The 24,495-nt window shown below is 40.7% G+C and overlaps 1 protein-coding gene across 4 annotated transcripts in view; it reads right to left on the bottom strand.

Annotated features, from left to right (window-relative positions):
- Positions 1 to 229: 229 nt before the first annotated feature.
- Positions 230 to 24,495, bottom strand: part of PUM3 (pumilio RNA binding family member 3) — a 37,607-nt gene continuing 13,341 nt past the window's right edge. For 3 of the 4 annotated variants that reach the window (XM_034773763.1, XM_034773764.1, XM_034773765.1), the window contains exons 9-18: positions 24,265 to 24,368; positions 23,005 to 23,083; positions 21,195 to 21,293; positions 19,552 to 19,605; positions 16,735 to 16,815; positions 12,960 to 13,102; positions 11,560 to 11,782; positions 9,582 to 9,669; positions 7,234 to 7,324; positions 1,632 to 1,761 (exon numbers count right to left, since the gene is read on the bottom strand). In XM_034773763.1, the coding sequence (XP_034629654.1) occupies positions 1,632 to 1,761; positions 7,234 to 7,324; positions 9,582 to 9,669; positions 11,560 to 11,782; positions 12,960 to 13,102; positions 16,735 to 16,815; positions 19,552 to 19,605; positions 21,195 to 21,293; positions 23,005 to 23,083; positions 24,265 to 24,368 (1,092 nt within the window). Of the gene's footprint in view, positions 1,762 to 7,233; positions 7,325 to 9,581; positions 9,670 to 11,559; positions 11,783 to 12,959; positions 13,103 to 16,734; positions 16,816 to 19,551; positions 19,606 to 21,194; positions 21,294 to 23,004; positions 23,084 to 24,264; positions 24,369 to 24,495 lie in introns of all 4 variants that reach the window. The other variant, XM_034773762.1, reaches the window with a different exon arrangement.

Here is a 24,495-nt window from a genome sequence, read left to right as displayed (position 1 = left end):
AGGGGTTCAGAGGGCGGGAAGGGGATCAGGGCTGCAGCAGGAAGTTGGGGCGGTGGGAGAGGCTCAGGGGTGCAGGCTCTGGGTGGAGCTTATCTCAAACTAAGTTGTCATGCATTTCAATTCAGTAACAGCTATACAATTTACAATCAATCAATGTTATATTATTCATTATCTGAAACCAAAGGAAGTTATATTTTACCAGAAAACAATGGCTAAATATTTGCAGTTATAAATATAGCAAATTTTTAATATACAGCCCTTCAATATTACTGAAAGTTTCAAGCCATTTCAAGATTTCATCCTTCAAGTGATAATTTCTGAACCTGCATTACTGACTTATACTTTTAATATAAATACTTGCAGCTACTATGTTACATTTCCTGACTTATACCTTCATGTAATTAAAAGCTGCAATATTGCACAAGTATAGGAGGTAAATATACTGTCACAATGCAAATCTTAACCCTGAGTTTTCTCATTTTGGGGAGATTAAAACCTCAACAGTATTTCACTAACTATGGGCCCAGTGCTGCTCTCAGAAAAGTAAGTTACCATATTCCACAAATTTACTAGGAGCAGGGATGGGCTCAAACACTAGGGCTTGGATCCTGCATGCCTTACTCTCAATGACTTCACTGGGACTGCTCACGAGAGCAAGTGCTCAAATACTAGCCAAGGATATATCCTATAAGGAAATGACTTAATCCTGTGCCAGATGTGATTACCCTGTGTTTTATTTCATATTTCTACATTCTGCTGTGCCAAGAGATTATATGCATGTTGTGGTTGGCAGCACTGTACCTTTCTACTTTCTCAAGGCTAGTTAAAATTTATCAGCCAACAGTAATTGTAAGTAAATTAAATGTGCTCATTAAATTCATTTTTGTTTCCACTAAAAGGAGGAGACAAACAGAAAATTCCATTTGCTGAACACCTCAAATGTTAAGCTAAAAAAGCCTATGCTTAGTGGAGGAGTGAAGGAAAAGCATCTTGCCGGTAAGAAATCTGCATAACCCATTACAAATAACTATTGACCCCTTTCAGATCTATTTGCAAAGCCAAAGCAATTTTTGAGAGCTACTATCAGGAGCTCTCTAACTGTGCATGTCACATCCATCTCTGTTCAACAGGACAGGACAGGATTTTGTTTTTGTTTATTTTTTTAAAACAATGTCAGCCAGATGGAGAAGATCATTATTAAGAACGGATGGATTTGTCCAGTAAATAAGAATATCTCCAGAAGATGTGTTTCAGTTTATACAGTAATTAGGTGATCACTTTTAAAAGAAGTATATATAATTATTAGCAGTATAAATCGATTTTATACAAGATAATGGGAAAAACAAGCAGAGATTTAAATTTTGAGCTAGATGTTCAGATGTCTTGATAAGCGGTTATTAGTCTGCCGGAGCTTAAAATCCCCTGATGATGGATTCAGTGTCATTCAGGTTCTGAAACTAGAGACAACTGGATTTATGAGCAGAACAGCCAAATCATTTTAAAAACAGTTTAATTTACAAATACACTTTTACAAAGGATATTACAAAAATAATCAAACACTGTGCAAAACCTCCACTGACTTGTATTTGGTTACAATGATAAGAAACTGGTCTTTCTGAACCTCATTTAAATTAGGAAGTTAACGTCTCTAGCAGAGCCTCTATTCCTTTTACATTTTTATTGCATTTCAATTGCGGAATGAGGCTTTTTAGTCCTCCTTTGACTTTATTTGCCACTTCTTGATCTGTGCTTCGGAGAAGGCTACAAGAAAGGGGGAGAAAACATATTTCAAAGGTCAACGTTTAGGTCAAATAAAATAACGTCAGACAGTATAAATAAAATCATTAACTATTTAAAAAGAAACCCACTTCAGGCCAGACACACACAAAAATATGTCAGCAATTCCACCAGGCAAACACAGTAGATGATGGCATAGCTCTATAGTGGATCTAGTAGTCTCTACTCGATGCTCTGGGATTCCTATACTTCAGGACCATAGAACTTTACCTGGAAAGCCAGCTTCCTCACTGAAAAGTAGCATTATTTCAGCAGTGATAAGGATGTATAAATAATAGGAATAGGATGAAATTAAGAAAGAAAACATTTAGGATGATCATCAGGAAAAAAGCTTCCCAGCAGTGAGGTTAGTCTACAGAACCTTTTCACCTAGGTAAGCAGCAGTAGGATGTCCTGTTGCTTAGGACTTTACACTATGAGGAACAAACATCCATTGGCGGGGAGATGGCCTGAATGACAACAGATATTAAAGATCTCCAACTTCTATGGTTTTTACCATGAACTTGCGATTAGCCAACTATAACCTCTTGTTAATTTGTTAGATTCTTAACAAGGATAAATAGACCAAGCTGCATGGAATGTGAAAAGAGGAATTAACATAGATTGTTTATATACATATCTGTCTTCTCCCTAGGACCTAAAATCCCGCCGAGGCTGATGGTACAAGAGGCAGGAAGCCATGCCACATCCAATAAAGAGCAGGTCTATTTTCAGCTACACTATTCTGAGATGTAATTCTTTGACTATGGACTTAGAAGTTCTACTGGGAATTTCTGTTAAGTTTTTAGTTATAACTAGAAGTTCTCTTACAATCTAAGGAGGAGCTTTGTTTCTTTAAAAAAAAACAACAAAGCACAGATATAGGTCATATTCATATGGCCTATCTACAAGCAACACAAACTAGTAAGGAGCAAGAGAAGCAGGATACTGACAAAACATGTCAAGTATGTAGAAAATCAACACATTCTATAGGGTGAATAGCAAGGAGAAACTGGTATGGTTTACCATTTGGGACAAAGAGTATATTACAATGTAATCCACTCTGGACTGCTTCTTATAAATTTCTAATTAAAAGTTGTATTTATCAACTGTTTATATGAGCCAAGTTTTGTATAGTGGTGTTCAAGCTTTTTGAATTAAACACACTGAAAAGGAATTTCTGGTCCCCATATTGTTTAAAGAGAATAATTGCTGAATATTTGCAATTATGTACTCCAAAGGGGCAAAATATATGTTGTCCTCTGACTCATAAGACCCCCTTACTGGCATAAAAAGCTATGTGTTTTGTCTATACAATATACAGGAATTCTAAAAGCTATGCCTTTAATTCTTGACATTTGTTGATGCACATTTTTTTCCCCCACAATCTCTCAATACTGGATATAATCCTTATGGCCAGGTTATTAGGCATTCAAATACCATGGCGACGGTAGAAGTATAAGAACTTAAAGAGAATAGTATTAATTCATGTAGTGGTTCCATATAATTTTAATTCTGAGCGATAGGAAGTTGCACTCTGTGCACAAGTGAACTGGATTCTGATCTTACACTAGCTGAACACTCGCATAGCTCCACTTACACTTCAGTAGAGTTACACCTAATTTACACCAGTCTGCGATCAGAACCAGGAGACCTCTGATTCTCCATTATAAAATCCAGTCCATCAAGAGTGACAAAAATATCGGAAGTGTTCAGCACATGCTATGGTGATTAACAGAATGCACATTTAACACACAAAATAGGGCAGCAATTTAAGCTTCTATAAATATCAAAGCCAAGACCTCCAAGTGAATTGGATTGGTAAAGCAGAGATTTAGATAGGCATGTGAAAAGATGCTTCTATAAACCAACAAAAAATGAACAAAAATCAACTTCTACAGGCAGAAAGGCACTTTTAAAACCGGAACAAACAGAAGACAGATAAATCCTACAGCCATTTGGGCTCCCTTACTGGCAAAAGAAGAAATTGGCAGAAATATCAGGGGCACCTTTTATATATATATACACACATCTTTGGTTTTTTTTTTTGTATTTAAATACATTTTAAATATTTTATATAAAAAATTTTTGCAGTCATTACCCGTATCTGATTAAGGTACTTTTGAGCTCAACAGTACTGTATAATTTAGGCAGCATCTTTAGACTAAAAGCAATTAAGCATGGATAAAATTAATTATTGCACATTACGGAAGGTAAATGAGTGCCACACAAAATGGCGGGAAAAAAGCAGCTTGTCAAGTTGCTCTGAGCATCCTACAACAACAAAAATAAAAATGTATGAAGAGCGGATAAAAACCTGAAAGTTGTAATTCATTAATTAACAAACGAATAAATAAATTTGAAGCACTTGAAAGAATTCCTATCTACAAGAATTAATTTGTGATGAAAGCCTAGAAATTCTAGTACAAGAGGAAACTACATACTTATAACCAGTGTGTATGTGTCCCCCTCTCCTTTGGGGAGGGGTTAGATTTTAGTATTGCTGAAAGATGTTGGATTGGCAATCTTGGAAAACGAATTCCTCTCTGTAACCACAGAGCAGCAGTAATCCAGGCTTCCCAAACCACTGTCTTCAATCATGACCCAAATTACCAGCTCTTGGGGGAGGTAAGGTCTCCCCTTCACATTCTGTCCTTGATCTCTCCACTGAGATTACTACCAAGCATGTCACAGTTAGCACTAACTGTTGTGAGGTTTGAGGGGTGGACGCTTGTCTACTAGGAAATTAACTGAAACTACAAACTGTCAGGGCACCAATCAATGTTTCAATCACTACTGACCTGAACTGGTGACCTAGCAATTAAAAGGTCCCATATCCATTACAAATCCTGTGATTTATCCAGTTTCTCTTAACACTAGTGACAAGGCATGGTCATTTTCCGGGAGAATTCAGAGAAGGAAATGTGGCAGTCTACAAATTATTAAATCAAAGTGAATTATGTATATTTGACGGAGCACATGTACAGTCATATGATTTTAGACACAGTACCTATAAAAGGTACAGATTTTTTTTTTTTTTTTTTAAATCAAAAAGTCAATGTGACTACCACACTCTACAACAGTGATATCTGAATCTTCATTAAGGCTACGATTTTGTTGCGGAAGTCACAGAATCCGTGACTTCCAAACAGGGCCGGCTCCAGCTGTTTTGCCGCCCCAAGCGGCGAAGCGGAGGGGGAAAAAAAGATAAAGCCGGCGGCAGCTCTATCGTGCTGCTTCATTCTTCGGCAGCAAGTCCTTCACTCCGAGAGGGACTGAGGGACCCGCCGTTGAATTCCCGCTGAAGACCCAGATGTGCCGCCCCTTTCCATTGGCTGCCCCAAGGACCTGCTTCCTTTGCTGGTGCCTGGAGCCGGCCCTGCTTCCAAAGACCTCAGTGACTTCAGCCCTGGTGGCTGGGAGCTGCAGGGTCCCACTGCCTCCCGCAGTGGCAGGGAGCTGTGGAGGTACCCCCATCGCCTGAGGAAGAGAGCCCTCAACCTCCGAGCCGCCATGGGCAGCGGGGGCATCCCCGCAGCTCCCCATCCGGGCAGGGGCACCCCCACAGCTCCCCAGCTGCCACATGGGAAGGGAGGACAGGGGCACCTGGAGCTCCCAAACATCCAGCCCCTTGCCATTTTCTCATGGATATTTTTAGTAAAAAGTCAGGGACAGGTCACGGGCTTCCATGAATTTTTCTTTATTGCCCGTGACCTGTCCGTGACTTTTACTAAAAATATCCATGAGAAAATCTTAGCCTTAATCATTAAAAAGTGAAGGGTGAAGATAGACATTAATTTCTTGAACGCTCTAATGTGTAGGATCAAAATAATTCATTAGCGGGTACATATATAAAGAAAACTGCCAATGGCACCAGGGATGAGTTAATCTTTTAAACAAATCTCAAAGCCCTAAGTTAAGGACAAATGTTAAGTAACAACATACTGTCAATGTACAAATCATTCTACACAAATCCTACTGAATATCTGTGTGCAGGATTAGAGAATTTAAAGGAATTAAATGTGCTCAACAAACATTAGGGGTCTGTTTATAAAAAGCTAAGGAAAAAAAGATGTGAACTCTCTTTGTAAGTCAAACAATTTTATCACAATGCAGAGTTTACTAAATTCGTTTGTACGCAAATAGTATGTTACACTACCAATTCCCATCAAAACAGAATTAAAACTGAACTTGGATCACCATAATCACATTTTATCACTTAAATGGTTTCTAATTATCTACAAAATCAGTCTGATAGGATATGTTGTCTACTTACAAGTTACCAGGTATGTTTGACTCAGTTCTGTCAGATACTTATGAAAAGCTAATTAGGTGATTTGTTATCTCTGCTGAACTGAGGGTTTTGAAACTTCACAGATTAGATGTTTAAGGTTTATTAAGCCACCAATTTCCAGATTTCCCTGATGTCACACTGAAAGTTTCTATTACAAAGTGAAACTGACACCTATTTACTAAATGCCAACAAATGTATTAATAAGCAAAGTAGGATGCTTGGTGTGATAGTCTCATCCTGGGGAGGTGAGGAAGACAGTGAGCTTTATGGCTCATGACTTTATTACAGAGAGCAGGTTGGCACATAATACACTTCTGCATGGCTTACTCTAAGAACCACCACCCCTCCAGCCCAGAAAGTACAACACAAACATATCTCCAATACCTCAGGAAAGGCCTTGAGAGACAGCCTGTACAACATTTTACAGAAGATGCCCGAATACCTGTTTGCTACCTTTGAATACAGGTACATACAAGAACAAAACATATTTAGTATATACTGGCATATTGTTTCAGAATTTCCATACATGTGGTAGGGACACTGGCGGGCATAGTGTTCGAAATAAATAAGTTTTTCAATCTCTAGAAGGCTTTTTCAGCACAGAGCTATTTCATAGCAGTACCAAAGCCTGAGCTCAGGGAACTAATAGGTTTGGTCTGTGCTTGCACGTGCCAAGTGTTATTCTCTACAGCAGTTGTGGGCAACACACGGCCCATCAGGGTAATTGGCAGGCCGCGAGACAGTGTTTACATTGACCGTCCGCAGGCACGGCCGTCCGCAGGTCCCAGTGGCCGTGGTTTGCCGTTCCTGGCCAATGGGAGCTGCGGGAAGCAGCGCGGGCCACAGAGACGTGCTGGTCGCCACTTCCCACAGTTCTCATCGACTGGGAACGGCGAACCGTGGCCACTGGGAGCTGTGGGCCACTGTGCCTGCAGACGGTCAATGTAAACACTATCTTTCAGCCTGCCAGTGGATTACCCTGATGGGCCACGTGCAGCCTGCGGGATATAGGTTGCCCACCACTGCTCTACAGCCTGCTTGTAAACACCACAATTAAAAGCAAGTACATAAGTGCGTGAAAACTGACTTATTTTGGTTGAAAACTTGAATGCCATTCTCTGTATAAGAATTAAACAATGGTACCCAATTAATGTCTTACATACCAACAAAGAATCATGGCACCTCGATTTACTTCTGCCCAGGACTTCATATTCTTAAGGCTGACACATTCCACCAATGTTCTTGCAAAACATCCTATTAGAGGGGAAAAAAGAGCAAGGCGAAATTACGCAACGTGGCCTATTCAAAAGTCCTCTGTAACAGTGCTTTAATCAAACATTTTAATCCACTCTATATTTAGAAACTCTTGCTTACTCTCAAAATAATTGACTATTCAATACAGTCAATACCTTTGCAAACGTGAGACTAATTTTAAGCAATGTGCAGAACTAATTAGACAGTAGCAACACTGAATTGTATGAAAACTCACTGGTATAAAGACAGACACACATTTGTTTCTTTCTACTATTTCATTGTTTAACAGAGTACCAAAAAGGTATTCATGTTTAAAATCATGTTTCTACACTGAAAAGGAACTGGGTAAAGGATGCCTTGCTACTGAAAAGATCTGCCTCCTGGGGGCATTCAATCATCGTCACTTACTTACATGACCAAAACAAGCCCATCGAGTTTTGCAACTGTTATCCCTGCTATCAGCATGGCTAAGAGTAAGAAGGTTCTACCCCTTCTCATGCATTGCCAACAGAATTATTTAAATTTATTCCAATTACGGGCCTTCAGTTGCTTCTGTTCAATCCCACTGGAGCAATAGAGTTTACACACGTGTCCCCGAGGGCACAACTGGTCCTGTAAAACCATTGCTACTGGTGATGTGTAAGAAGGGAAGAGCGCAGTGTGACTTTCAGATCCCAAGGCTGAGTTTGCACAAGTGGCCTTTAGAAAAACATTTAACTTGTAACATTATCAAATTTGATCTTGAAACTGAGAAACTATAAACACTGAATTCCATTTTAAAGTCACTTTACAGAGTAGAACTGCACATTAAGGACTGATCAACTACCAATTATCTAAATTAGGCTGGTAGATAAAAGATATTCAGATAAAATTCCCCCTTTTGAATGTGACAAAAAGTTCTAATTCAATACTAATAAGGAATTAAAACTGTGCCAACCTAAACTCTGACAGGGAACAGTAGATATCAGAACTATAGCGAGACCCCCCCCAAAAGTATTAAACATAGACCAATATAATTAATGCACAAAAAAAAGCCTAGTAACGTCCACTCCATATACACCTGAACTCCTATCTCAGCTTTTATATCAGCATTAGAAGCAGTCATCTGGTAAAAACTGTGAGCCCATACTAATAGGGATTTCTATGAATTGCCTTTGAAAGAAAATTGTAGCAGGGGTTGAACAAAGTTGCATGAAAATTGTCGCAAATAAGACAAACATTGCAAAAAAAATTTGAGCTGTCAGTAGGACAATTGTTTCACAGCAACTTTCGAAATCTGTTTTAGTTCTGCATTGGTTTGCAGACTGGAACCTGAGAGCTTGTGTGCACATTTTTTCTCTCTCTCAGTCCTTCCGTAGGAAAATTTAGTCAAAGCCAATAAATTTCCACCTGTTCCATGAAGTAACATATTTCCTCCAAAATATTCCAACTAGCTCCAATAAAAAACAGGCACACTACATAATCTGTTTTCCAAAGTTGCATTCGAGATACCTAGTGGTGCCAGGCTCACAGTAAAAATAAATAAATAAATAAAAATACATACAAGTTTTGCATAAAAAGATTAATTTTACTAAGATGGTAGAAAGACATCTTAGGCTAGGTTGAAAAAAAATCCACAGGGTGCTAGATTTTGTTGCTCTGTAACAAAATGCTGAATTAATTTTTTAAAGATTACATTCCGGATGACAACATCTGTGCCATAAAATAGCAGAGATGTCCTATGTTTGAGGTGAAATTTTCTAATGAAAGTGGTAATCCAGCAGCAGTAACAAATACACTCTAGTAATTACAGGTCTGCTTAGCTGGTGATCACAATATTAATAAACTGGAATAAAACATCAAATCTTTTAATTAGAAAGATGCCATCTTCAATCTTGTCTATGTTTTTAAATGCTAGATACCTTTAACATGCTAAAATTTATTAAGTAAAATGGCAAAGGAATAGAATACACTCTTGATACCAGCAAAGCACATTTGGGATCTTATGTTTCTAAAAAACAGGTCAACCTCCTCTGATGGAAAAAGTGAGCTTAGCTGCCATCACTTCATTCATACAGCATCTCAACTGCACAGAGACAAAATACTTTTTATGAACATCTAAAGTACATGTAAACCATTTATTGCCTTTTCGCCACCTTTTATATATTCTGATACATCTAAAAATCTACACAACCATCTTTTGTTTGAATTTTCAAAATGAGTTTAATTATGCTGAAAGCTGACAGATGGTCTATTAAAGATGAATTTCCCAGCCTACCTTCTCTTCCATTAGCTCTCATTTTTTCATCTTGCTCTATTAACCATTTCAGAACCAGATGGCCTGCTGGATGCTCTGCGATGTGAAGCTTTAAACAAATCAATGAGTAACTGTTAGACTCAGGAGTCTTTCACATATATATTGGTGCGTTTATACTCGAAACGCAAAGTACATTGTCAGATTTTATAAAAAACATTCCAACTTGCTCTTCCCCCCGCCCCAACACATCATATTGTGCTATTTGATCATTAACAACAATGAGCAAATATCAAAACAGATGAGAATGCAAGCATTTGGATGCTTATTCAAACATTAACTTATGGAGGTGCAACCCATTCCTCATTTCAGACTCTCAGTGCACAGACTACATCCTCTGCTCCTCACTAGCCAACCCTTTCCCCTGGCCCGCAAACACACCTTCAACTTCCCATTAACACATAAGTGTAGTTTCCTGGTCTAGCTGCCTCTATGCAAGTCTGTGGCTCTTCCAAATTTTCACCAGCTGACACGCACTGAAGAATGGCTTATATGGAAATCCAGAGCTTGTTGGAATATATAAGAGGTCCATGTGGAATCTAGCACAGATTGGTCATAAAATGGTGGAAGTGGGGGTCATGTGCAAAGAGAAGGATATCAGAGATATGGGTGGTGAGAGAAATCACAACTAGAAAAGGTAAGTCAGTGAGGTGCTTTGGTGGCAGTCTGGACATCATAGGGCAAGGAACACTAGTGGTCCTGAACTTTTATAAGTTGGTTCTAGTTCAACTCGGAACAGACAGGAGGTTTAAAACAGCTCTTATTTTATAAAGAACTATATTTCACTTCCATCCCTAATCATTAACCAACTTGCTGTCTCCATCTTCAACAGAATCTTGCAAGTGATCTAGTATCTCACAGCTCATATGCACTGAATCATAGACATGTACAGCTGGAAGGGACATCAAGAGCTCACCCAGTCCAGCTCCCTGTGCTGAGCCATTCAATGTGTATGGAAAAACACGGGAAGATAGACGGGTGGTTTTCGCTAGGGTACCATGAATACATGGACGACATGCAGCTTTATATCTTAAAACTGGACAATGCAGTATCTTTGCTTTCCCAAAATCAGGCTAACTTGGGGAACTGGGTGAGAGCAATTTGGCTGAAACTTCATTCAAGGAAGACAGAGGGAATGAGGACTGTAAATGCTTGCCCAATCACACAGTATGGTGAGGATGCCATTTGCATTGTGACTGAAGGGTCTATCGAGAGGGTTGTGTGTTGTGACTGAGGGGTTTAATCAATAAAGCTTGTAATCTTGGGATACTTCTAGATCCCAGCTCTTCCTAGAGTCCCACAGGGTTGTGGAAACCACACATGCATGTCTGAAGGCACAGTCTGACTTTAGCTTACTGATAAAGTTAGCAATATTACAATAAACTGCTATAGAAATCCAACCTTCTTTCCTTGTCAGAAAGTTGAGAAGCTGGATCTTGGTGCCCCTTCCCTGTGTGCAGGTGTGTGCTTAATTAGTAGCTCACGCCTATTGAACTCCCTCATATAAAGATAATATTGTCATTGTGAGCAGCAATTCTTTATAGTCTCATTTAACTGCTATCACTACAACTCTTGAGAGATTCTGTATAATATACATTTCTGCCACCCACAAAAAGTGTAAATCCACTGTCATAGAAAGACTTTTTACACACTAGTCTGGCAGATTCAAGACCACAAAGAACTAAGTACCCAATTCGGAGAGACAAATTAAATGCTTAGTTAAGCCATCATTATTTCAAATGCAGTTACAATATATAAATACATAAGACATGGCCAGAAAATGCAACAGAAAGTGCAGATTCCCATTAATAGGGAAAGTTTCAGAGTGCAGCCAATAAAGCATGTGTTAGGTAACTGTAGTAAATCTTATTTAAATGATTCAATGGAAACAAATTCACAGCAATATCTCTACTGCTTGCCCTGTATTAGTTGCATTACCTACCTGCCCATCTTTGCCACCTGGAACCAGCTCCTCTGCTGCCAAACTAGCAATTGCATTCATGGCAGGCTGGATATCACCAAGAGCAGATCCTAAAATATCAGCCACCAACACGCAAGTAGTTTTGTCCATCACCACTTCTTGGGCATGTTCTTGCAGATAACCTAACAAGGCCGGGGAAATGGCTTCTAAAAGTTCGCAACGGCGGACATCTGAATCTTTTTTACTGGTGAAATAGTATACACAATACGGTGGTCTAATTATTGCAGAAAACTTGTTTTGTATAAAAGATCATGTAAAAATAAATTCAATCCATGTTTGCTATTTAGACAGATGATGTCCTCATTAAAAGGTCAAATTAAAACACAGTCCCTTTTCTGTATTCCACAGCAAATCAGGTTTAATACGGTCTTTGGATAACCATTAAAGGTTTTAAAAATAGCCAGAATGAGAAAAGTATCCAATCAGGTGACACTGTAGTCTTTAACTTCAAGGTGATTGCCAATGTGCCATACACACTAATTCCACCCTTTCATTTTAATTCTTATTTCATTATCATCTCAAAGCTCTGACAGAGACTGTGTAAGGAAAACTGTTCACAGATCCTTTTGAAATTGCCGTCTTTTCAGTATTTAATAAACATCAGTAACGGTTAAACTAGCAGAATGGGAAAATAAATATCCATCAAAATCCCACAGTTTATCTTGGGCCTGCCAGACTGGTTTATTATGGTCTCAGATAAGGCATCACTTAAAGAAGGGCTGCTTATGCACGAAGGAGAAATAAGATAAGTGAGCAATGCATTAATTATTCAAGAAAAACTCAGTTCAGCTTTTTAAACAATTATCTAAATTAGACCATATGGGGGGGCTGAATTAGAACTAAAATCTTCCATTTTTACTGCTAGATTTCAAGTTTACTCTTGTACAACTTAGAACACCAATAATGAATATCCAAAAAAAAGGCTTTAAATCTGTTCTGAGACTTAAACAAGTTTAGCAATGGGTAAAATCTGTCCTCTCCTTTTTACAGCTGAAATACTATTGCAACCCAAATACAGTCATTATGTGCATATATTAGGTATATATCTATGCAGAAATCACATCACAACTGTTACCATTTCTGTCAGATAGCTGACACATTTATTTGATTTTGGTGTTCTGATTTGTATATATATTTATAGAGTGAGAAGAAATAAAACGTTATAGAAACTGCAAAATATTAACTCTCAGCAAAATTAATGACATTATTTGGAAACCAAGAATTGTGGTAACTGATCTCCATAAAGAAACTGTCACTGTCATTAAACCAAAAACAATGACTAAGTGTCCTGTTCAAAAAGCTGGAGTAGGGAAAACATGTGTGGACTGTTTCAGCCTGCCAGTTATGCATTTCTTAGTTACCTGTAAGCATTTCCATCTCCCTGTTGCAGAATTTTGACGATCTCTGGTAAGAAATGTGCAGGATCCCTTGGACTTAGCAAGTACAACAGGACCTTCCTTCCATATTTGTTGTTTATAATACCAGGCAAAGAACCATTTATCTCCTGTAAATATACACAAACATCAAAAACACACTGCTGGAAGAATACTTTTCAGCAACAAGCCTGGGCTGAATATTTTCAGACTGAAAGCTGGGGAAAAGGGAGATGGGTGCCATAATTTATAGTTACATAATCCAATTCAAAACCCTAAGTAGTGTATAACGTCTAGGTGGGTTTGTCAATGCATGGTGCTGAATGAGACCAAGTTTTGATATTCAGTTTTTGTTTGTAAAATGCTTTGATATCCTTGGATGGAAGAAACAATAGAAGTACAAAATTATTATTTGCATTACCATAGTGTTCAGACATCCTGAAATCAGGGCCCCATTACGTGAGGTGCTGTACAAACACATAGTAAGAGACAAACTTCGCCCCAAAGACGTTACAATCCAAACAGACAAAAGATAAAAGGGAACATATTATCACAGCACCCAAGTATAGCCAACACTGCATGAGTAATCAGGTGTGATTATCAACCAATTGTACATCTGTGCAGCAGCCAGCACACAGAGGACAGTTGAGGATGGGAAAGAAGACAAAGAAGTTATCCTGAATTCAGCTAGGCAGACAACATCCAGCAGCAATAATGAATTGTAAGTAACAAAGTAAGCCACATTTCTGCTGGGAGGATAACCATTATCACTTGTAGTTTACTGAAGCATTAGCAACAAATACAGCGGGTATTTCCGAGGGATTAATGGCTGGCTAGGAAAAATCATTACGTAAACAAGAATGCCGGTGCCCAACGCAAGTTGGCAATATGATTTTGCCTTCTAAGTGCAGGACACTGCTGGAGAATTAATACCCTGTACGTTAGCCAAAGAATTTTCAAAACTGGTACAGCAGACTTATGGTAAATATTAATGCACATTTCAGTTATATTTTCTGAAACAAAAGGGATGGTGTTATGGAGCTCTGGGCAATTTCAGTATATTTTACAGTCCATACTGTTTGTAAGTAACCCTTCTGCTTTTTAAAATCCCTTGTTTCCACCAAGGAAATCCTTCCAACAACAGCTGGTAAAAGATGAAGTGAACAATTGAACCAGTACCTCTTCACCTTTTGTCTCCCAAAAAACATGCTAATAAAGATTATGCTGGGGGTGGTGGAGGTGGAGGGGAGTGACTGGGCAGAAGACAGCAAGGCTCTTGTTATTACATAAAAATATGAAGAAAATGCACAAAAATCAGGTAAAATTGTGTTTAGTGGAAAAATGTGCACATTTTACACACACTGCTTTAGGATATCCAAAGTATTAATCTGGCACTGGCTTCTGGATTAGATAATGTGCTTTTCATTTCTGTAGTCTTCAAACTTCTAAATTGATTTCCTGTGGAATTCTTAGGGAGAATTAAAGCAAATTCCCCAACTCGAGTTATGCAAAAAAATAGCCTTTTGAAGCTATGCACTGAAAGGAGGATCATTGTTAGCTGAGTATCTATTACAGAAGGCCAAGATCAGTAAAGAAACAGCTGATCTGCCCAGTCTCTGTTCTGGAGCTAAGAGAGATGAACTTATATCCAAAGGGAAAAAGCCAGTTGTGGGTTTTGAAGAACTGAAACCTACCAGAGGCCAAGACTGGAGTTTGGGGTGACCTCTGGTAAGCTTTTTCACATGCATATAGGTTCCTTTATTGTTTTTATGTTTTCTCTGTAATGCTTCTACCTTAGGAATATATTTATTTGCTTAGAAGGAGCGGTGTGGTAACCTATACTTGTGGGCAATACACTGGTCATAGCCCTCAGAGAGAAAGCAAACCACAGGCACTGGCCTTTTTAGGCAGTCTGGCTAGCTGGGGATATCATAATGTAAGGCAGGGAGCTGTGCAGCATCCAGTCAGGAGGAGTACAACACGCATCACCACTCAAGAGAGGTGATAACTGGGAGCTGAAAGTATAAAGTTGCCCTTGCTGGGCCATGGAGCAGGAATACAGGTGCACTTGCCCTGAAACTGTAATATTCTTTAGCCAATTTTAAATTTGACTTTTACATGTCAAACCTCATTGCCTACTCTCTGGTATATAGTGCCATCTCTCTAATAGCCATTGGTCTTCATTTTTAATCAGAAGAGCTGATTTTTAGTCCTAACTGATATTCTTGGGCATTATCTCTGATTAATATTTTGATCACCTGAACCAAAAATCTTTGTTTTTTTTACACAAGAAAATTCAAACAAACAAACAAAAAAAAAAACCACACACCACCTATACCTTTCCCAGGTATTTGGCCAGGTTTCTTCAACTTCTCTTGACAGTTTAATACAAATCTCTGCCACTTTGAGAAATCCAAATTTAACGTTATTTTTCAATTTGCACTACATTTCTACCAAAGACAATCTTCATTACAATAGAATGTTGCGCAGTAAGAAACTACATCAGGGGTGGGCAAACTTTTTAGCCCAAGGGCCACATCTGCCTGGGGAAATTGCATGCAGGGCCATGAATGTAGGGCTGGGGCAGGGGTGTGGGAGGGAAGGAGTACGGGGTGTAGGAGGGAGCGTGGTGTGCAGGAAGGGGCTCAGGGCAAGGGGTTGCGGCGGAGGAGGGCTGTGGGGTGCGGCAGGAGGCTCAGGGCAATGGTTTGGGGTGCAGGTGGGGTGTGGCAGGCAGCTCAGGGTAGTGATTTGGGGTGCAAGAGGGGGATCAGGGCACGGGGTTGGGGTGCAGAAGGGGTGCGGCAGGGGGTTGGGGTGCAGGGTGGCAGGAAGGGTTTTGGGTGCGGGCTCCGCTTACCTGGAGCGGCTCTGGGGTGGCAGCGGTGCCGCTAAGGCAGCCTCCCTCCTGCCCTGGCCTCGCGCTACTCCCGGAAGCAGCCGGCACCATGTTCCTGCGGCCCCTGGGAGGGGCGGCAAAGAATGCTCCGCGTGCTGCCCTCACCTGTGGGTTCCACACCCAAAGCTCCCATTGGCCGGGAACGGGGAACCACGGCCAATGGGAGCTTTGGGTATGGAACCCAGAGGTGAGGGCAGCATACGGAGCCCTCTGCCCCCGCTCCTCCCCCAGGGGTCGCAGGGATGCGATGCTGGCTGCTTCCGGGAGTGGCGCAATGCCACGGGCCGGATCCAAAGCCCTGAGGGGACGGATCCGGCCCGCGAGCTGTAGTTTGCTCACACCTGAACTACATAGTGCTTGGGTGTAATCCTTAGATGGGTCAAATGAAATATCTGTTCTACGAGTCTAGCACTGAAGAAACTTAGTTGAAATAGTGAGAGCTCTCAAAGTCATCTATTACTTGCAGTCTATTTTGAAGAATTTCAGTTAAGTCCAAAATATTGTAAAGTCAATAAATGAAATGAAGTTCAATATATTTTAAATTTCTAGTACAACTAGTCCCTAGCTAGGTCAACAGAAGTACAAAGTAGGGTTTCCAGTAGATTTTAGATCTAGTTTGAAGACTGTAGTAAAGGGGATATAAACTACATAAACATTCAAAACCTTTACCAAGGTCTCCTCATGCTAAGAAAAATTATAATCGTTACTGTATGCATTGAAATAAAGACAGAGAACTCAAGACAAACAATAGTTTGAAAAACATGGCTAGAAGTCATATATTAGTATCCTAAGTATGAATGACCTCTTTTGTTAATTGCACTGGTAACATTTAATAGAATATTTTAGGAAAATTCAACTACTTACAGATATGATTAGCTGTTTCATGAGCTTGGTATCATCAATGCAATCAAATGCTGCCAGCAAGACCAAGTGAGAGAATTCACCCTGTAAGGGCAAGGCATCAAGAAGGTTTAGAGACATGCAATGCTGCCCTACATACATATCATTTCCTACATGTTAGCTGTGATAAAAACTTGCCCAAATTGTGAAAAACTACACTAAGATCTGATGAATGATTTCCTTTAATGACTGGCTGAAGTAGTCCTACAACATATAATTATTTTCTGGAGGCAACGTTTATAATAAAAGCATCTTGTTTAAAACAAAAGTGATAAAAAGCAGAGCTGTCTCTATAAACTGATGAATTTCCCTGTCTAGACAGCTGTGCAGCATGCTGCACTCTCAATAATTGCCAACTGGATTCTATGAATACTCATCCATTTGAGGACAAAGATTTGCTTTACAGAATAAAAAGTAAAGTCTAATTTCTCCAGTAGCTTTACCTTACAGTCAACATCTTTCACCAGATTTCTGGAGAGCAAGTCTCAGTGAAATCCAGACCTACAGGATAAGGGCAAGATCCAACTCCCATAGTTGTCAATGAGACACTTTCCACCAACTTCCCTAAGAGCACAACCAGGAGGTCTTGACACAGTTCTTAACTCTTAGCTACCTCTTGTCTCTCACAAAGTGATTCATATTTTTACATATATATATTATACACACACACACACACACACAAGCTTTTTTCATCTAACAAAACAGGAACTGCTATACTGAAACAGACCAAGTCATTTCCATTAGTGGCCAAAGCTGGATGCTTCAAATAAAAGTTATTATTTCAGTAATTCTTCAAACTGAACAATATGATACTGTGGAAGAAGGCAGATGGAGAAGGAAAGATCCTCCCTCTTTCCTGATGATGTCATGGTATCCTCTCACAATGAAGATATTCCTCTTGGGCAGGAAGCCCCACTTATTAGAAAGAGATAGGTAATTGTAATGGGGGATTCGATTGTTAGAAATATAGATAGTTGGGTTTGTGATGATTGGGAGACCTGCATGGTGAATTGCCTGCTGGATGCAAAAGTTACAGATCTCTTGAGACATATGGACAGACTTATGTGCAGTGCCAGGGAGGAGCTGGTGATCATGGTACATGTAGGTACCAATGACATAGGGAAATGTAAGAGAGGTCCTGAAGGCCAAATTTAGGTTGCTAGGTAAGAGAGTAAAGTCCAGGATTTCCATGGTAGCAGTCTCTGCAGTGCTTCCAGTTTGACATGCAGAACTGCAGGGTCTCAATGCATGGATGAGACAGGGTAGGGAGAACGGTTTTAAATTTATTAGGGAACCTTTTGGGAAAGAAGGAGTCTATACATGAAGGATGGGGTCCACCTAAACCAAAACAGAACCAGATTGCTGGCCTGTAAAATTCAAAAGGTTGTAGGAGTTTTTAAACTAAGAGCTTGGAGGAAAGCCAACAGGTGCAGATGAGCACACGGTTCAGACAGAGACATCCCTTAGGGGAGGATCTATTAATGGAGACTCTCTATATTCTAGAGAAGAGTAGAGGATAGACGTTGATAAAGCACAAGTAGGAAACAAAGAGAAACAGTCAAATGAAAAAGAGTCCCTCTCAGTTAAATCATGTGAAGGCAGACAACTAAATATTGACAAATTTTATAAGAGCTTGTACACAAATGCTAGAATTCTAAATACACCCCTACCCAGATATAACGCAACCCGATATAACACGAATTCTGATATAACGCGGTAAAGCAGTGCTGGGGGGGGGGGGGGGCGCTGCGCACTCCGGTGGATCAAAGCAAGTTCGATATAACGCGGTAAGATTTTTTGGCTCTTGAGGACAGGGTTATATTGAGGTAGAGGTGTAGTAAGATAAGTGAACCTGAGTGGCTGGTATTAAAGGAAGATACAGTAACTCCTCACTTAACGTTGAGTTATGTTCCTGAAAAATGCAACTAAGTGAAACGATGTTAAGCGAATCCAATTTCCCCATAAGAAAGAATGTAAATTGGAGGGAGGGGGGTTAGGTTCCAGGGAAATTTTTTTTTGCCATACAGTACAATACTATAGTTGGGAGGCGCCCCCGCCTTACCCCACTGGCACTGGAGACAATGAGGCAGGCAAGGAGGCTGAAGGTGCTGTGGGCTACAAGCACGTTGCGCAGCAGCAGCGGCAGCTTCCCCTACTCTGCAAGCACCAGGGGCAGGGGGCTCAACCCTCGGCCCGCCCACGCCCCCCTCTTAAACCGCCTCTTCTCCCCCCGCCTTTTACTCCACACACCGCGTCCTCGTTCCTCCCCACTCCCTCCCCTGCCCGCGGCAATCAGCTGGCTTGCAGCATTCAGGAGGGAGAAGCTAGGACATGGTGCACAGGCTCCCACCTCCCTCCCTTGCCTCCCCAACGTGCAGGCAGGAGGCAGGGGAGGGAGTATTTCTCTGAGTATTTCACACAGTAACAAGGAAGAGAAAAATATTTTGAAAAAAATTAGAAAGATAATAGATGTGCAACACCTGCACAAGGTGCAGGAAACACAGTATACTGGGTACTTGTAAGATACTTTACTAGCATGAAATACAACCCCAGCTAGTGAGCTTTTTATTCTTGCACTGCTCTTTCCTCAAAAATGTATATTAACATTTGATACAGTTAAGCATCAGTATTTTAAGTCTAAGTTTACTATCAAGACTGCAGTTTCAGAGTTTGTTCTAACTTCAGAGTAAATTCAGATTCATAGTTTGTAAATTGGGAATGATTTGACAGTTATGAAAATGCTTCAGTGACTACTTCAATCTAAGGTTTATAAACACTCACAGTAGCTATTTTTTCAACATATGTCTTCATGGTTTTCATAATGATTTTTCTGTCCTATCCAAAGAAGAGGGAGAAACATTAGTAAGCCTTTGTCAACAATTTAATAACTAAGTTGCTATTTGCAGCTTCTTTATATGAATTTAATTTCAACTCCTTTCTTAAAAAGAAGAAATTACTATTATAAGCATTACTTTTGCAACTGAGACTGTGAAATGTTAGATCCAAATTCTGTGGCAAGACTCAGCACAGTACAGAAACCCTGGGTTTTTTTTGCAAGATTGGGCTGGCTGGGGGAAGAACTGAGAAAGAGCAGCTGTTATCAAATTAAATATATTTTAAAGGTAAAGGCTGTTTGCCTAATGGACATCCTGTAGCTGCTGATTTCCTGCTGTGTACAGGAGGTGGTCAGTCTGCCAATCCCCCCATGCCCAGACTGTCAGTTCATTGTTGCATAGCTCCTACAGAAAACAAGAGGGAACTCTTATCCCACATACCTCAATTCCCCCTCTAGGGCAGACATCTGCTCAGGAAGGCTCCTAAACTATGCATCAGCAGGGACTCTGTTCTCAAGGGGCTTCACTAGGAGTATCTCCTCCAAAAGACTTCCTCTCCGGCCTTCATTTTTGGCCCTTCAGCCAGTGCTCTGTCCCTTTTTACCATTCTACTTAAGGCCCATGCCCTATCAAGGTAGGTAGACTTAAATTACAAGTTCATTAAAATAATATATATGTAACTTTATTTCTTTTTACTTAAGGTATGTCTACATAGCAGCTGGAAGCATGCTTTCCAGCAAAGATAGTGCACTAAGACGACCAATGTAGCCACAGCAGCCTTGGCAGCATCTCAGGCTAACCATCCAAGTATGTACCTGGGTGGTCGAATGGGCTTGTACTTGGGCAGCTAGCCTGAGCCACTGCAGCTACACTACTATTTTAGTGCACTAACTCAAGCAGAGCTAGTGTATGTCCATTTACCTGTGCTGGAATGCACACTCCCCGCTGCTGTGTAGACATACCCTTACGTGGAAGGTTCCATGTAATTTCTGAAAGCGCTCCTGACACCCCTAGCACCTAAAGCAGAATGGGTAACTGCTATCCCTTACATGGCTTGACATATCCTCAACTCTTGAAGGAGAAACCCTAAACACAAGTCTTGGCAAACAGAGAAGCCTTTCAGTTTATTTATAATTTTAAGCTTTTAAAGTAAGTTAAAAATGTTCTACATTATGAGCTTCTTTACCGTTCTTTCCCCACCTCCAAATTTCCTCCAGCTACAGGAAATCTAAGGGATAGATACTGAGGAAATTGTAACACATTCAAAAAGTTAAAAGCACTATCTGGTGGCCTCCATAATTTTTTTTTTTTTTTTTTTTTAAAGTTTTTCCATTGTAAAAAATTGTGTGGCCATTTCCACCCTCAAATACAGAGATTATATTTGCTAATAGGTCAGGGACATGGTTTGGCCCATTTTCATGCATACCCTGACAAAGTAATCTATACAGGGTAATTGCATTAGTGCAAAGATCACTGGAAAAAGCAATACACAACAGTCTTAGGCACAAACAAAATCAAAGTTTCCAACGACAGCAGAGCCAACTAAGAACCTGTTGCATAAGGGCGAGTAGGCTAAAGTGCGTACTGTACCTTGGGTGTACCATGCCATAAAGCATGCATGGCTACTCGGGCTCCATCATGTGTATGTGCCAGGTAGATTACTGCTTCTCTGATTGCTTCAATCATTTCCTGAGAAGAAAAGATAACTGGGGGATTATTTTTTGAGAAGAGTCTTAGAGAAAAGATACATATTTTACCTGTAACCCTGTGAAGAGTATCACTGTGCCTAGATCCACACTCTTGTATTGTGCCAGCCTATGCAATTGGCATCAAAAGGGTCCTAAAGCTGTAAAAATGTCTTTGACCTGTCTACACATAAAAGTAAAGTTGACCTAGCTACATCGCTCAAGGCTGTGAAAAATTTTGAGCCCTGTGCAACATAGTTCATTTGACTTAACCCCACCATAGATGAAGGTAGGCTGACAGAAGAATTCTTCCATCAACCTAGTTATTATTTCTTGGAGATGGTTTACCTACATCAATGGAAAAAACATTTCCATCAAAATAGGAAGCATCTGCACTACAGTAGCATTGTTGAAGCCCCGTAGCTGTGTCGATGCAGTGTAGACATATGCTTAGACTTCACCTCTCAAAACTGTAATCACAAGCATGGTGACTGGGAAGGAGTTACTGTGTAAGAACCTACAGAGGTTCTAAAGTCAAGAGTCTAAACATCTTGGTATAGGATGTGAAAGAAATTTCAAAGGAAGGATAGGCAGATGGGCAAGCAGCCATTTACACAGTATGGCCCTGCTCCTGCACCAATAAAGTCTTTGCCACAGACTCCAGAGTGTAGAATCAAGACCTATTGTCACTTTCAGAGAACCACCACTGCAAGTAAGTTACCTTTGGACAGACTGTTAAAGAATCACTGCACACTTTCAAAAAGACATATTCGTTGCAGTTATTATGGGAACTGTTTTTTAGTTATTGCAAAATTTATTGTGAAATCTCATTAAAAACATTGGTTGTACACAATGGGACAAAATATTGTTTTATTGTGAGAATGCATAGTAACCATGGAATTACTAGAGAGACAAGGTGGGGGAGGTAATATCTTTTAGTGAACCAACTTCTGTGGGTGAGAGAGACAAGCTTTCGAGCTACACTGAACTCTTCAGGTAGAAGAGCTCGGTGTAGCTTGAAAGCTTGTCTCTCTCACCCACAGAAGTTGGTCCATTAAAAGATATTACCTCAGCCACCTTGTCTCTATAATATCCTGGGACCACCAGAGCTACAAACATCAAGTTACTACGCATTACTGACATATCTCCATCTCCTAGCGTCTCCATAGGTAGAGAGAAACTTCCAATCAAGATGACAATGCTCGTTTACACGAAGGGACTTCAACTTAACTAAGTATATGTGTAATAATGGAGGACAGGAGTATTTCTTGTTGCTATAAAAATTCCTAAATAGTATATTTTTGTAAGTATTACTCAAATAAATTCTTTGAATGTTTGTTTTAAAGATAACCTGCAGCTAAATAAAAACGAGGGTATCCTACCAATAAGATCCTTGTTTAAGGTTGTCTCCTAAAACAAGATAAAGAGGCTTATCACCATAATTTTAATGTTTAATATCTTTTTGGTATTTGTTTCAGGTCTACAAAGCACAGAATCTTCAAGAGTCAGGGCCAGTGGTTCAGAAGGAAGGAGTTGGTGAATTGCTACTTCCGGAAACCTAAACACAACACACAAAAAACCCAGCAGAAACATTTGTGTGCTGAATATCCCACCTAGTTCACTATCTGGGGCATTTAACAAAACTCTAGTTAGTCCATAAAAAATACTGCAAGAAATTACAACATTTATACTTAAGTCACTTTAGAAATACTTACAGATCTTTGTTTTGGGAGAGCATGGATGAAAAAGTCCAAAAATACTTTATGTACCAGTGAGTGCTTTATCACAGCCTCTCTGTGTATGGGGGGAAGGGGAGAGACAAGAAAGTCACACACTCTTTCAAACACACAATTCCATTTTCTCTGGTCTAACTGTAGCTTGCAGTTATCTGTCTTATGATGCTGAAAATATTAGGATACTCTTTCAGTTTAGGAAGTCAGTCATAGTGAGGAAGAGAAGTTACAACCAGCATCCCTAATGAGGCATAAGCAAAGCGTCATAGACAAAGTATTCTTAGAGGCAACAACAAAAACAGTTCTTTTAAAGCAGGGATGGACAAATTTTTTGGCCTGAGGGCTGCATCAGTTTCGGAAATTGTATGGAGGGCCGGTTAGGGGAGGAGGTCATGGCCCGGTCTCCCCCGGGACTCCTGCCCCATCCAACCCCCCCCCCCACCCAACAGCCCCTCCCCGGGACCCTTGCGCCATCCATCCCCCCAAGACTGCCCCCAGAACCCCTGCCCCCGATCGCCCCATCCAACCCCTCCTCTCATTCCTGACTGCCCCAGGAACCCCTGCCCCTGACTGCTCCCCGCTGGTCCATCCAACCCCCCCCCCCCCTCCTGCCTGACTGCCCCCTGGTACCCCTGCCCCCCTATTCCCCGTCCTCTGACCGTCCTGACCCTTATCCCCACCCCCAACTCCCCTGCCCTCAGGCCAACACCCCCCCCCCGCCCCCTTACCACGCTGCCTGGAGCACCGATGGCTGGCGGCGCTACAGTAGTGCCGCCCGGCTGGAGCCAGCCACGCCACCGCGCAGCACAGAGCACCAACTCAGGCTGGGCTCTGCAGCTGCGCTGCCCTGCCACCTAGAGCATTGCACCTGCGGCAGAGCGAGCTGAGGCTGCGGGGAAGGGGGAACAGCAGGGGAGGAGCCGGGGGGTAGCCTCTGGGCCAGGAGTTCAGGGGCCAGGCAGGAGGATCCCATGGGCTGTAGTTTGCCCCCCTCTGTTTTAAAGTGTGAAAAAGTCAATCAAGAACTGCACTTTTGCACACCTTGCAGGATTTTTTTCAAGAGACCTAGTGGGTGGAATTACAGTCAGTCACTATGGCTTTAGTAGTAAATGTGGCTGAACAGGAAAGAAAACAGCACTTTTTGCAGTGTGACCACAATATCCCCTTCCCCCCATCAACATACACAATTGTCATGTCTCTGATTGTCATGTCTTGTCTTCAAAAAGTTATTTTTGTCCTTACTTTTGTGCCATTGGGGTAAGAATCTGTTTCATTTCATCCATAATGGCCTCTTGCTTTTCAGGATGAGACTCTAATACTTTGTCCAGTGTAGGGTAAACTGGGGACTGAAATGAAAACACCCCACATAAGGTTTAATTATTACTGCTGCTTTTCAGGTTTTAAAGAAACGTTTTCTTCATCATCCATTCACAATTTGAGAAGGAAAAACACCCCAGAGTATATGCAGCAACC

This window comes from Trachemys scripta, chromosome 6 (assembly GCF_013100865.1).
Source record: "Trachemys scripta elegans isolate TJP31775 chromosome 6, CAS_Tse_1.0, whole genome shotgun sequence".
In the NCBI taxonomy this organism is placed as follows: domain Eukaryota; kingdom Metazoa; phylum Chordata; order Testudines; family Emydidae; genus Trachemys; species Trachemys scripta.
Note: the sequence above shows the minus strand (reverse complement) of the source record. Positions and strands in the feature narration are given on the sequence as shown.